This window comes from Pecten maximus, chromosome 2 (genome assembly GCF_902652985.1).
Source record: "Pecten maximus chromosome 2, xPecMax1.1, whole genome shotgun sequence".
NCBI classification, from domain to species: Eukaryota; Metazoa; Mollusca; class Bivalvia; order Pectinida; family Pectinidae; genus Pecten; species Pecten maximus.
This window is the reverse complement of record NC_047016.1, coordinates 43,333,066-43,347,002: the sequence shown is the minus strand read 5'-3', so window position 1 is coordinate 43,347,002 and position 13,937 is coordinate 43,333,066. Positions and strand designations below refer to the sequence as shown.

Genomic DNA, 13,937 nt, shown 5'->3' with positions numbered 1-13,937 from the left:
CAGGTTTCTTCCAAACCTTATTATATATCTCGGGTTACCTCCAAACATTATCATATATCTCGGGTGACCTCAAAACCTTATTATATATCTCAGGTTACCTCCAAACCTTATTATATATCTCGGGTGACCTCCAAACCTTATTATATATCTCGGGTTACCTCCAAACATTATTATCTATCTCAGGTTACCTCCAAACCTTATTATATATCTCGGGTTACCTCCAAACCTTATTATATATCTCAGGTTACCTCCAAACCTTATTATATATCTCGGGTTACCTCCAAACCTTATTATATATCTCGGGTTACCTCCAAACATTATTATATATCTCGGGTTACCTCCAAACATTATTATATATCTAGGGTTACCTCCAAACCTTATTATATATCTCGGGTTACCTCCAAACCTTATTATATATCTCGGGTTACCTCCAAACCTTATTATATATCTCAGGTTACCTCTAAACATTATTATATATCTCGGGTGACCTCCAAACATTATTATATATCTCGGGCTACCTCCAAACCTTATTATATATCTCAGGTTACCTCTAAACATTATTATATATCTCGGGTGACCTCCAAACATTATTATATATCTCGGGTTACCTCCAAACCTTATTATATATCTCAAGTTACCTCCGAACATTATTACATTGTATATATCTCAGTTATGATTCGATCTTTACAAATATCACAAAGGTAATTAGAATGTCGAGTGTGCCTATCCTAGATATACTCAGTCCTAGATATCAAAGCCTCACTCAAAGAATGTAGAGTATATACCATCGTTGTGACAAATTGATAGAATCGTCCTTTACCCTGATGATATGACAGATACATCTTCAACCTAATGGATGATAGTCTAGAATGTCTAACCCGAGGTTCATTCTCCCATCAGATTATTTCAATTACCCAGGGTCCAGTTGTTCTAGTTTTGAAAAAAAAGCTAATGCAATGTAACACAATACATTAACATCTCTCCCTTCTTTAGCTAAGTAAACTCTGACTGCGAATAAATTAGCGTATACGCAGTGAAAGAAATGCTCAGTGGATTGATAAGCGCGGGAATCGGTAACATAGTCATGACGTCGTCTCTTTGTGACGTTACCGGAACAAAAACTAGACGGCGCCTTTTTCTAAGGACTGAACATTTTATCATTTTCTCCTGTTGTCTGATGATATCTGTACAACACTTTACGTCAACTGAGTATTTTGTCAAAAACTACACTGAATATTGTGGAAATGAATGTGTATTGTGAATATATAAGTTAATTAAAGTCGTAAAAGGTATTAAACAAAAATGTTGAGTTGTTCCTTTCGATTTAGTTAACAATACTGGTCTTTACGTAGATTCAATGGAACTGTATTATCTTAGCAACCACAGCTACCGTAGTGACCAACGTGGTAACACACCGCAAATTTTATTTTCTTCCTGTGGTATTTATGCATTGAATGCGCCATAAAGAATATATCTGCATCCCATTGCATTCATACCACCGAAAGCGCAAACGAAACACCATTCTTTCCCCTTTGTTGACGTCATTTAATTGTTGCTGTGACGCCATTGTATTGTCGTCGTGACGTCAGTATGTTACTGTTTGGTTTGTTTTTGTTTAACGTCCTATTAACAGCCAGGGTCATTTAAGGACGTGCCAGGTTTTGGAGGTGGAGGAAAGCCGGAGTACCCGGAGAAAAACCACCGGCCTACGGTCAGTACCTAGCAACTACCCAACGTAGGTTTCGAACTCGCAACCCAGTGGTGGAGGGCTAGCGTTAAAGTGTCGGTACACCTTAATGTATGTTACTGCAAGAAGGTGCGATCTGTCATACCGCAAGGGATGACAGCTATTACCACCTAGGAGGTGACAGAAAAATCTTTCAGAAGTAAAATGAGAGAACCATTTGTGAACGAAGGGCGATAAAACAACAACAGTGATCGCCTTAATATCTCCAAGTCTTTAGAAAGTAGTTCCACCACTGGAACACTCCGCAAGACAACAGCTGGTGAAATAAATGTCGCCACAATGCAGGTAATATAACTGACATTATGTATGGAATCTTGGGTAATAGTAAAGCAGAGATAACTTCACAGAAAAAGCTAAAAGTGAAAAAGTTGACAGCATAGGTACTAAGGAGTCTATAATCTGTGCATCAAATTAGCAAACAAAAACAAAAAACCGCTGGATACTCACTTGTCTACCTGTCCGTCCCCACAGTATGCCTGGCCGTGTGTATATACCAGGGACGGGGACTGGACACTCTGTCCTCCGGATTCTGTCTGTATATGGACGTAGTAGGTGTAGATTTCACCTGATTCCACTTCTCTGAAATAGACATTGCATTGTTCGATTATCACAAGCTATGTTCGTATATGAGACTGTTTATAAATGATTCTTTAATTTAAAAAGTTTTTACTTTAAATGAGTCTATTAAAAACAAAAACAAAAAATATTAAACGATTATATTTTCAATGCACGCAATACAATCAATATAAGGACATTACCTGTCTACATATTGGGGGCGTTTTGTTTGCTTGGTCTTTCCTTCAGAAAATGGCGGATCTCGTGTGAGTCTGTATCTTCTGTTCCGACATTCGATACAACCACTGTAATCACTGTCTGTCGTCATCTGTACGGCGTCTATAGCAACGTATGGGTTGGAAATGTATAGTCGAATCTGGAACACAAACATTAAACGTCCATGTCGAATATAAGATTCACAAGTGGTGGAATACCTTTAGAAAACTAATTGCCCTCGTACATGTCTTTAGTAGGGCCACCTCTCTAAATCTGTATTAGGGCCCTCGTACGTGTCTTTAGTAGGGCCACCCCTATAAATCTGTATTAGGGCCCTCCTACATGTCTTTAGTAGGGCCATCCCTATAAATCTGTATTAAGGCCTCGTACATGTCTTTAATAGGACAACCCCTATAAATCTGTATAAGGGCCCTCCTACATGTCTTTAGTAGGGCCAACGCTATAAATCTGTATTAGGGCCTACGTACGTGTCTTTAGTAGGGCCACCTCTATACATCTGTATTAGGGCCCTCGTACATGTCTTTAGTACCCACCCCTATAAATCTGTATTAGGGCCCTCGTACATGTCTTTAGTAGGGCCACCCCTATAAATCTGCATTAGGGCCCACGTACATGTCTTTAGTAGGGTCACCCCTATAAATCTGTATTAGGGCCCTCGTACATGTCTTTAGTAGGGCCATCCCTATAAATCTGTATTAAGGCCCTCGTACATGTCTTCAGAAGGGCCACCCCTATAAATCTGTATCAGGGCCCTCGTACATGTCTTTAGTAGGGCCACCCCTATAAATCTGTATTAGGGCCTTCGTATGTGTCTTTAGTAGGGCCACCCCTATAAATATGTATTATGGCCCTCGTACATGTCTTTAGTAGGGCCACCCCTATAAATCTGTATTAGGGCCCACGTACATGTCTTTAGTAGGGCCACCCCTATAAATCTTTTTTAGGGCCCACGTACATGTCTTTAGTAGGGTCACCCCTATAAATTTGTATTAGGGCCCTCGTACGTGTCTTTAGTAGGGCCACCCTTAAAAATCTGTATTAGGGCCCTCGTACGTGTCTTTAGTAGGGCCACCCCTATAAATCTGTATTAGGGGCCTCGTACATGTCTTTAGTAAGGCCACCTCTATAAATCTGTATTAGGGCCCTCGTACATGTCTTTAGTAGGGCCACCCCTATAAATCTGTATTAGGGCCCTCGTACATGTCTTTAGTAGGGCCACCTCTATAAATCTGTATTAGGGCCCTCGTACATGTCTTTAGTAGGGCCACCCCTATAAATCTGTATTAGGGCCCTCTTACATGTCTTTAGTAGGGCCACCTCTATAAATCTGTATTAGGGCCCTCGTACATGTCTTTAGTAAGGCCACCTCTATAAATCTGTATTAGGGCCCTCGTACATGTCTTTAGTAGGGCCACCCCTATAAATCTGTATTAAGGCCCTCGTACATGTCTTTAGTAGGGCCAACGCTATAAATCTGTATTAGGGCCCTCGTACATGTCTTTAGTAGGGCCACCCCTATAAATCTGTATTAAGGCCCTCGTACATGTCTTTAGTAGGGCCAACGCTATAAATCTGTATTAGGGCCCTCGTACATGTCTTTAGTAGGGCCACCCCTATAAATCTGTATTAAGGCCCTCGTACATGTCTTTAGTAGGGCCACTCCTATAAATTGTATTAAGGCCCTCGTACATGTCTTTAGTACGTCCCTGTAAATGGTTTAAGTATGCCTCGTTCAAGAACATTGACTAATGTAATACCGTTTACCGATGAGTTATTTCAATTCCACCCAGCCACAAACCTTGCTAACTGGTTTTGTCACGTGAACGCCAATACTCAGTACGGTATCGCAATATCCGGTATAAGGGCCAAGGGATGTGACGTCACCATCCACATGAAAGAGCTTTACGTCATTGATACCATCTTTTGCATTCCATACCACCCATATAGAAATTCTGAAATGAAAATTATTATTGTCCTTCAGTTGCAATATAAGAATATATTTAAAATCAAGATCTTAAAAAATATCGATTGACAGATAAGGAAGACAGAGACTCATGCCGCAATATTGTTGCATATTCATTAACTACCATCAGCAAAACTGTCTGTCCGTCTGCCTGTACCGTCAAAATTACCGTCCGTCTATAACTACCTTTCGTCTGAAACTACCGTCTATCTATAACTACCGTTTGTCTATAACTACCGTTTGTCTATAAATACCGTCCGTCTATAACTACCGTCTGTCTATAACTACCTTTCATCTATAACAACCGTTTGTCTATAACTACCGCCTGTCTATAACTACCGTCCGTCTATAACTGCCCTGTGTCTATAACTACCGCCTGTCTATAACTACCGTCTGTTTATAACTACCGTCTGTCTATAACCAACGTCGTCTATAACTACCGTCTGTCTATAACCAACGCCTGTCTATAGCAACCGTCTATTTATAACTATCGTGTGTCTATAACTACCGTCTATTTATAATTACCGTCCGTCCATAACTACCGTCTGTCTATTACTACCGTCTGTATATGACTACCGTCTATTTATAACTATCGTGTGTCTATAACTACCGTCTATTTATAATTACCGTCAGTCTATAACAAACATCTGTATATAACTACCGTTTGTCTATAACTACCATCTGTATATAACTACCATCCGTCTATAACTACCTTTCGTCTAAAACTACCATCTGTCTATAACTACCGTCTGTCTATAACTACCGTCTGTCTATAAATGCCGTCCGTCTATAACTACCGTCTGTCTATAACTACCTTTCGTCTATAACAACCGTTTGTCTATAACTACCGTCTGTCTATAACTACCGTCCGTCCATAACTGCCCTGTGTCTATAACTACCGCCTGTCTATAACTACCGCCTGTTTATAACCACCGTCTGTCTATAACTACCGTCCGTCTATAACTACCGTCTGTCTATAACTACCATCCGTCTGTAACTACCGTCTGTCTATAACAACCGTCTGTTTATAACTACCGTCTGTCTATAACTACCGCCGGTCTATAACTACCATCTGTCTATAACTACCGTCCGTCTGTCACTACCGTCTGTCTATAAATACCGCCGGTCTATAACTACCGTCCGTCTATAACTACCGTTTGTCTATAACTGCCGTCTGTTTATAACTTTCGTCTGTGTATAACTACCGCCTTTATATACTACCGTCTGTCTATAACTACCGTTTGTCATAACTACTGCCTGTCTATAACTACTGTCCGCCTATAACTACCGCTTGTTTATAACTGCAGTCTGTCCATAACTACCGTCTGTCTATAACTACCGTTTGTCATAACTACTGACTGTCTATAACTACCGTCTGTCTATAACTACCTTTCGTCTATAACAACTGTCTGTCTATAACTACCGTCTGTCTATAACTACCGTTTGTCTATAACTACCGTCTGTCTATAACTACCTTTCGTCTGAAACTACCGTCTGTCTATAAATACCGTCTGTCTATAACTATCGCCTGTCTGTTACTACCGTCTGCATATAACTACAATATGTCTATAACTACCGTCTGTCTATAACTATCGCCTGTCTGTTACTACCGTATGTTTATAACTACCACCTGTCTATATCTAAAGTATGTCTATAACTACCGCCGGTCTATAACTACCGTCTGTCTATAACTACCGCCGGTCTATAACTACCGTCTGTCTATAACTGCCGTCCGTCTGTAACTACCGCCTGTCTATAACTAACGCCTGTCTATAACTTCCGTCTGTCTATAACTACCGTCTGTCTTTAACTACAATATGTCTATAACTACCATCTGTCTATAACTACCGTCTGTCTATAACTACCGTCCGTCTGTAACTACCGCCTGTCTATAACTAACGCCTGTCTATAACTTCCGTCTGTCTATAACTACCGTCTGTCTATAACTACAATATGTCTATAACTACCGCCTGTATATAACTACAATATGTCTATAACTACCATCTGTCTATAACTACCGTCTGTCTATAACTACCGCCGGTCTATAACTACCGTCTGTCTATAACTACCGTCTGTCTATAACTACCGCCGGTCTATAACTACCGTCTGTCTATAACTGCCGTCCGTCTGTAACTACCGCCTGTCTATAACTAACGCCTGTCTATAACTTCCGTCTGTCTATAACTACCGTCTGTCTATAACTACAATATGTCGATAACTACCGCCTGTATATAACTACAATATGTCTATAACTACCATCTGTCTATAACTACCGTCTGTCTATAACTACCGCCGGTCTATAACTACCGTCTGTCTATAACTACCGTCCGTCTGTAACTACCGCCTGTCTATAACTACCGTCTGTCTATAACTACCGTCTGCATATAACTACAATATGTCTATAACTACCGCCTGTATATAACTACAATATGTCTATAACTACCATCTGTCTATAACTACCGTCTGTCTATAACTACCGCCGGTCTATAACTACCGTCTGTCTATAACTACCGTCTGTCTATAACTACCGTCTGTCTATAGCTACCGTCCGTCTGTAACTACCGCCTGTCTATAACTACTGTATATTTATAACTACCGCCTGTCTATATATAAAGTCTGTCTATAACTACCGTTTTTCTATAACTATCGTCCGTCTATAACTACCTTTCGTCTATAACTTCCGTCCGTCTATAACTACCTTTCGTCTATAACTACCGTCTACCTATAACTACCGTCTGTCTATAAGTACCGTCCGTCTATAACTACCTTTCGTCTATAACTACCGTCTGTCTATAACCAACGTCTGTCAATAACTATCGTGTGTCTATAACTACGGTCTGTCTATAACTACCTTTCGTCTAAAACTACCGTCTGTCTATAACTACCGTTTGTCTATAACTACCATCTGTCTATAACTACCGTCCGTCTATAGCTACATTTCGTCTAAAACTACCGTCTGTCTATAACTACCGTTTGTCTATAACAACCGTCCGTCTATAACTACCGTCTGTCTATAGCTTACGTCTGTCTATAACAACCGTCTGTCTATAACTACCGTCTGTCTATAACTACCGTCCGTCTATAACTGCCCTGTGTCTATAACTACCGCCTGTCTATAACTACCGTCTGTTTATAACTACCGTCTGTCTATAACTACCATCTTTCTATAACAACCACCTGTCTATATATACTGTCTGTCTATAACTACTGTCTGTCTATAACTACCGTCTGTTTATAACTGCAGTCTGTCCATAACTACCGTCTGTCTATAACTACCCTTTGTCATAACTACTGTCTGTCTATAACTATCGTCTGTCTATAACTACTGTCTGTCTATAATTACAGTCTGTCTATAACTACCGTCTGTTTATAACTTCCGTCTGTCTATAACTACTGTCTACCTATAACTACCGTCTGTCTATAATTACAGTCTGTGTATAACTACCGTCTGTCTATAACTACCATTTGTCTATAACTACCGCCTGTATATAACTGCCGTCTGTCTATAACTACCGTCTGTCTATAACTACAATCTGTCTATAACTACCGCCTGTATATAACTGCCGTCTGTCTATAACTACCGTCTGTCTATAACTACAATGTGTCTATAACTACTGCCTGTATATAACTACCGTCTGTCTATAACTACCTTTCGTCTAAAACTACCATCTGTCTATAACTACCGTTTGTCTATAACTACCATCTGTCTATAACTACCGTTTGTCAATAAACACCGCCTGTCTATAACTGCCGTCTGTCTATAACTCCGTCTGTCTATAACTAATGTCTATCTATAACTACCGTTTGTCAATAACTACCGTCTGTCTATAACTACCGTTTGTCTATAACTACCGTCTGTCTATAACTACCGTTTGTCAATAACTACCGTCTGTCTATAACTCCGTCTGTCTATAACTACTGTCTATCTATAACTACCGTCTGTCTATAACTATCGTCCGTCTATAACTACCATCTGTCTATAACTACATGTACCGTCTGTCTATAACTACCGTCCGTCTTTAACTACCGTCTGTCTATAACTATCGCCTGTCTGTTACTACCGTATGTTTATAACTACCACCTGTCTATATCTAAAGTATGTCTATAACTACCGCCTGTATATAACTACAATCTGTCTATAACTACCGCCTGTATATATCGAGTGGGACGACTGGTTCGCCCGTTGTCAGTATAATATGACCGGGCGGGGTGTGCTGCTGGGTGTCTTCGGCAGTATGCTTCAGTGCGGTAGCACTATAAATCGGCAAAAGTTCCGGCCTATCACAAGGAGACTTAACACGAACATATCGCAGCCTCCCAAAACACACATATGCACTCACCTCACTCATGCATGTCGCACGCACGGGAGGCCGTCCTTAAATGACCTACGCTGTTAATAGGACGTTAAACAAATAAACCAAACCAAACTGTATATAACTGCCGCCTGTCTATAACTACACCGCCTGTATATAACTACCACCTGTATATAACTACAATCTGTCTATAACTACCGTCTGTCTATAACTATCGTCTGTCTATATCTACCGTCTGTCTATAACTACCGTCTGTACATAACTACCGTCTGTCTATAACTGCCGTCCGTCTATAACTATCGTCCGTCTAAAACTTTCGTCCGTCTATAACTACAATATGTCTATATCTACCGTCTGTCTATAACTACCGTCTGTCTATAACTACCCTCTGTCTATAACTGCCGTCCGTCTATAACTATCGTCCGTCTATAACTACCGTCTGTCTATAACTACCGTCTGTCTATAACTACCGTCTGCCTATATCTACCGTCTGTCTATAACTATCGTCCGTCTATATCTACCGTCTGTCTATAACTACCGTCTGTCTATAACTACCGTCTGTCTATAACTACCGTCTGCCTATATCTACCGTCTGTCTATAACTATCGTCCGTCTATATCTACCGTCTGTCTATAACTATCGTCTGTCTATAACTATCGTCTGTCTATAACTACCGTCTGTCTATAACTATCGTCTGTCTATATCTACAATATGTCTATATCTACCGTCCGTCTGTAACTATCGTCCGTCTAAATCTACCGTCTGTCTATAACTACCGTCTGTCTATATCTACCGTCTGTCTATAACTACCATCTGTCTATAACTACCGTCTGTCTATAACTACCATCTGTCTATAACTATCGTCTGTCTATAACTACCGTCTGCCTATAAATGTAGCCTGTCTATAAATGTAGCCTGTTGGAATGTTCATTTGACAAAACAAACCTATATATATATTACTTTTTTAATATGTGATGCATGTGCACTGACATGCATCCAACTCCGAACTACCTAACATCATGTACAGTTCCATTCTTCACAGTTGTGGTAACAGAAAATTTAATTTTCTTCATTTAAGACTAAAACGCGAGTGTAGTCCCCTCAATCACGACTCTGCCCGAGATTCTGATTGTATAAGATTTGGCTACTACTGTAATGATGCCTATCAGTTTGAATATCAATTTGATACAAATACTCCAAAGTAATGTATGAGTTACTATAAAATCGCTTCATACTTTTACATAATGTTTAAATAATGTTGCAAGGAACTTCTTAATAAGTTGTAATAACTAGTGCCGAATCCTATTTTCTAATTTCGGCAAATAAATTACGTTTAAGGTCAATTATGATATTTGTCATGGTTTCTGAAGTTGAATATTACAATGACTTTTTTTCAGCGTTAAAATACGATATCTGGCAGCTCATACTCGACTGATACGAAAATTCCCTTGTCATTGTACATATATTGTAAGATAATATATTTTGCGCAAAAAAGGGTTTTCAATTATTCGCTTTTCAAGCTGGTTTTCCGAATTTGAATTAATCAAATTTCGTTTTAGGTTCTAAATAAAATCATTTCGAAATGGAAATAAAACATTCTAAACTACAATTAGTTATATTTGACACCGTACAAATACAAAAATACGCTTGAATTATAATTATTTTTGTAAAATTCTCATATTGGAAAAGATATTTTTAACGTGCTCAAACAAACACTGACATACGAGACAGACACAAAGTAAGCGCTTCTAGCCAAACGTGGGTGGTTAATTTTCCCACCAAATCTCTACAGTCTAATATATCATCTTTAGGTCAATAACTAAATTGAATTAGAAGTAAATACAACTATAGAGTACCACTAAGAGTATATATATATATATATTGGTTTATGGGTACGTTTATCGTGCCTTGTACCGAAATGATTGCATTCCGGCTTCACAACGCTGCGTCATAAATGCAATTATGCACCTGCATTTTTTGACGCACCTGTGACTGAAGTGATAGGAAATATGACTGGAATTTCATAAAGGGTCTTTAAATATGTCCAGACCGTCGTGTTTACAAATTAATCTATAGTACAGGTACGAAAAAATGAAAGTAAATTACATGCGGAACAGGTCATATCGACTTCCGAACCGAACACCATGAAATGGAATTGATAATATTTCTTCCGAAAATGACGGATAAATTGCGTCAAGTTATTAACTACCAACTGTATCTTGTCTGTCAAACACATGTGTTTATGTTGGTGTTGTTTATGTTGTTGTTGTTTATTCAGAAATTATTCGACTTCATGAATTGTTACCTGTTTGGAACAACAGGGAAGGCGAAGCCTAGGTCTATGTAGCAGCCGTGTTGCCGACAGTCACTCGGTCCAGTAACGGTATCGGGCATCCAGGCAAGGACACTCATATCACATTTGTCAGCATCAGGGTGACCTTCAAACAAAAACAGTATGTACTCTTTCTGTGATAATCTAGTAGTAATCCTAATCACTTTTGATCTAAACTACATATTTCATACAGCGACATTCCTCCATTTGTATATCTGGATAAAATGGCGATATAATTTGCCTACGAAAAAATATTCCTTTCCCAATTTTACCCCTCACAAATATAGAAATTGACCATGATATTGTAGGGGCTGCGTGGTTCGACGCTGCCTGTCCGTGTCGGGTTATGCTTCTTGTGAAGCTGCGAAACTGCTCGGTCTGTGCTGTCATGATTGTGTCCTTGGGCAAGACACTTTACCCTTACTGCTCTGGATGGCATGTGACGGACCTCTCTGTATGTTGTGAGGTAGTCACAAACTACTACAAGGAGACCCCGACTCAAAGAGACCGTGGCTTTCCAATAGGCGATAAGCCAAGCAAATAAACAAACAAGCAAACCATGCCATTCATCATTTATACATTGAGTTAGTGGCGGCACTAATAAAAAGTTTCGTGCTATAAACATTATAATTTGTCACGGTTCACAAGTTTTGTATACATAGAAATCCGAATATTACGCTTAAAAAATAACTGAGAATTATAACGCACCATGCTTATTGGTATGAAATCATATTTTATTCCCATCTATGAAAAGTATTTATGATAATGGGGTACACTGTATATAGAGCCGTTCATCCGTGTCACCATCATTACACCCAGGTGTTCTCATATAGATGTTCTCACACGGAGACAGGGGTAAATAGCACTAGTCACGCATCATCTAGTCCAGGGGTAAATACCTCCATACCTGTGTTGGAATAGAGATCTCCATACTTGTGTTGGAATAGAAATCTCCATACTTGTGTTGGAATAGAGATCTCCATACTTGTGTTGGAATAGAAATCTCCATACTTGTGTTGGAATAGAGATCTCCATACCTGTGTTGGTATAGAAATCTCCATACTTGTGTAACAATACAGATCTCCATACCTGTGACGGGACAAAGATCTCCATACCTGTGTAGCAATTAAGATCTCCATACCTGTGTAGCAACAAAGATCTCCATACCTGTGGAGCAATAAAGATCTCCATACCTGTGTAGCAATTAAGATCTCCATACCTGTGAAGGGACAAAGATCTCCATACCTGTGTAGCAATTAAGGTCTCCATACCTGTGTAGCAACAAAGATCTCCATACCTGTGTAGCAATAAAGATCTCCATACCTGTGGAGCAATAAAGATCTCCATACCTGTGTAGCGATAAAGATCTCCATACCTGTGTAGCAATAAAGATATCCATACCTGTGAAGGGACAAAGATCTCCATACCTGTGTAGCAATTAAGATCTCCATACCTGTGTAGCAACAAAGATCACCATACCTGTGTAGCAATAAAGATCTCCATACCTGTGGAGCAATAAAGATCTCCATACCTGTGGAGCAACAAAGATCTCCATACCTGTGTAGCGATAAAGATCTCCATACCTGTGTAGCGATAAAGATCTCAATACCTGTGTAGCAATAAAGATCTCCATACCTGTGTAGCAATAAAGATCTCCATACCTGTGTAGCAATTAAGATCTCAATACCTGTGTTGCAATTAAGATCTCCATACCTGTGTAGCAATAAAGATTTCAATACCTGTGTAGGGACAAAGATCTCAATACCTGTGTAGCAATAAAGATCTCCATGCCTGTATAGGGACAAAGATCTCAATACCTGTGTAGCAATAAAGATCTCAATACCTGTGTAGCAATGAAGATCTCCATACCTTTGCAGCAATAAAGATCTTGTCTATAACTGTTGTTTTTTATGTTTTATACGAAAGACATAAACTTGCATTGTCACCGATTGTTGCATGATAATATTTCCAAAATACACTAGAACAGAATGAGAGAAACAACGACACAACAGCACGTGACTTTCAAGGTCACGGATGATTATATATACTGAAAACATATATAACCTGTATTAGCGACCACCTGTCATATGTGATCGTAATACTGGTTACCTAAACCTGGATTAAGAGACCACCTGTCATATGTAACCGTATTACTAGTTACCTAAACCTGGATTAAGAGACCACCTGTCATGTCCGACTGTATTGCTACTTGTTACTCAAACCTGAATTAAGAGACCACCTGTCCTATGTGACCCTTTGATCGCCTCCTTTGGAAGGTAAGGTCACATTTGACAGGTTTGACTGTAAATATGTTTCGATAAAATAAAAATGATTCACCAATAAACAAATGGAGACATCACGAACTCTGACAAGGTTTTGCTGTTCCCCAAGTTTAGATCTAGCTATGGGTTCATTTAATTTCCGTACCGTAAAGTCTCTCTGGTTATATTGATTATGTCATGAGTTTGGGAGAGATAATCGAAGCACTCATATTCAAAATAAATGAAAAGCAACAGTAAGGAATGTTGCCATAATTGTCTGTGAAGGCATTAACTCAACTGTGACAGTGACCAAACGAGTAAAGCATTCAGCACTATACGACTTTAAATGTACTTTTACAACAAATGCTTACACACTGTATCTTCATCTAAAATACCTATGTGTGCGAATTGCAATGTGTTCTATAGGAATATTTTGAATCACAGTTTATCGGCAGTTACAACTTATCACGGAGGTCCTGTTGTTCTACGTAACAAGGAGCTGAATTAAGGCCACACACCCTTTGAATAT

General features: G+C 39.3%; 1 protein-coding gene across 1 annotated transcript in view; it reads right to left on the bottom strand.

The window, feature by feature from the left end:
* The window catches only part of LOC117343225 (pappalysin-1-like), a 74,708-nt gene that overhangs the window by 26,684 nt on the left and 34,087 nt on the right, over window positions 1-13,937 (bottom strand). The window contains exons 7-10 of the mRNA XM_033905567.1: window positions 11,121-11,253; window positions 4,338-4,491; window positions 2,506-2,678; window positions 2,195-2,326 (exon numbers count right to left, since the gene is read on the bottom strand). Of these exons, the coding sequence (XP_033761458.1) occupies window positions 2,195-2,326; window positions 2,506-2,678; window positions 4,338-4,491; window positions 11,121-11,253 (592 nt within the window). The remainder of the gene's footprint in view (window positions 1-2,194; window positions 2,327-2,505; window positions 2,679-4,337; window positions 4,492-11,120; window positions 11,254-13,937) is intronic.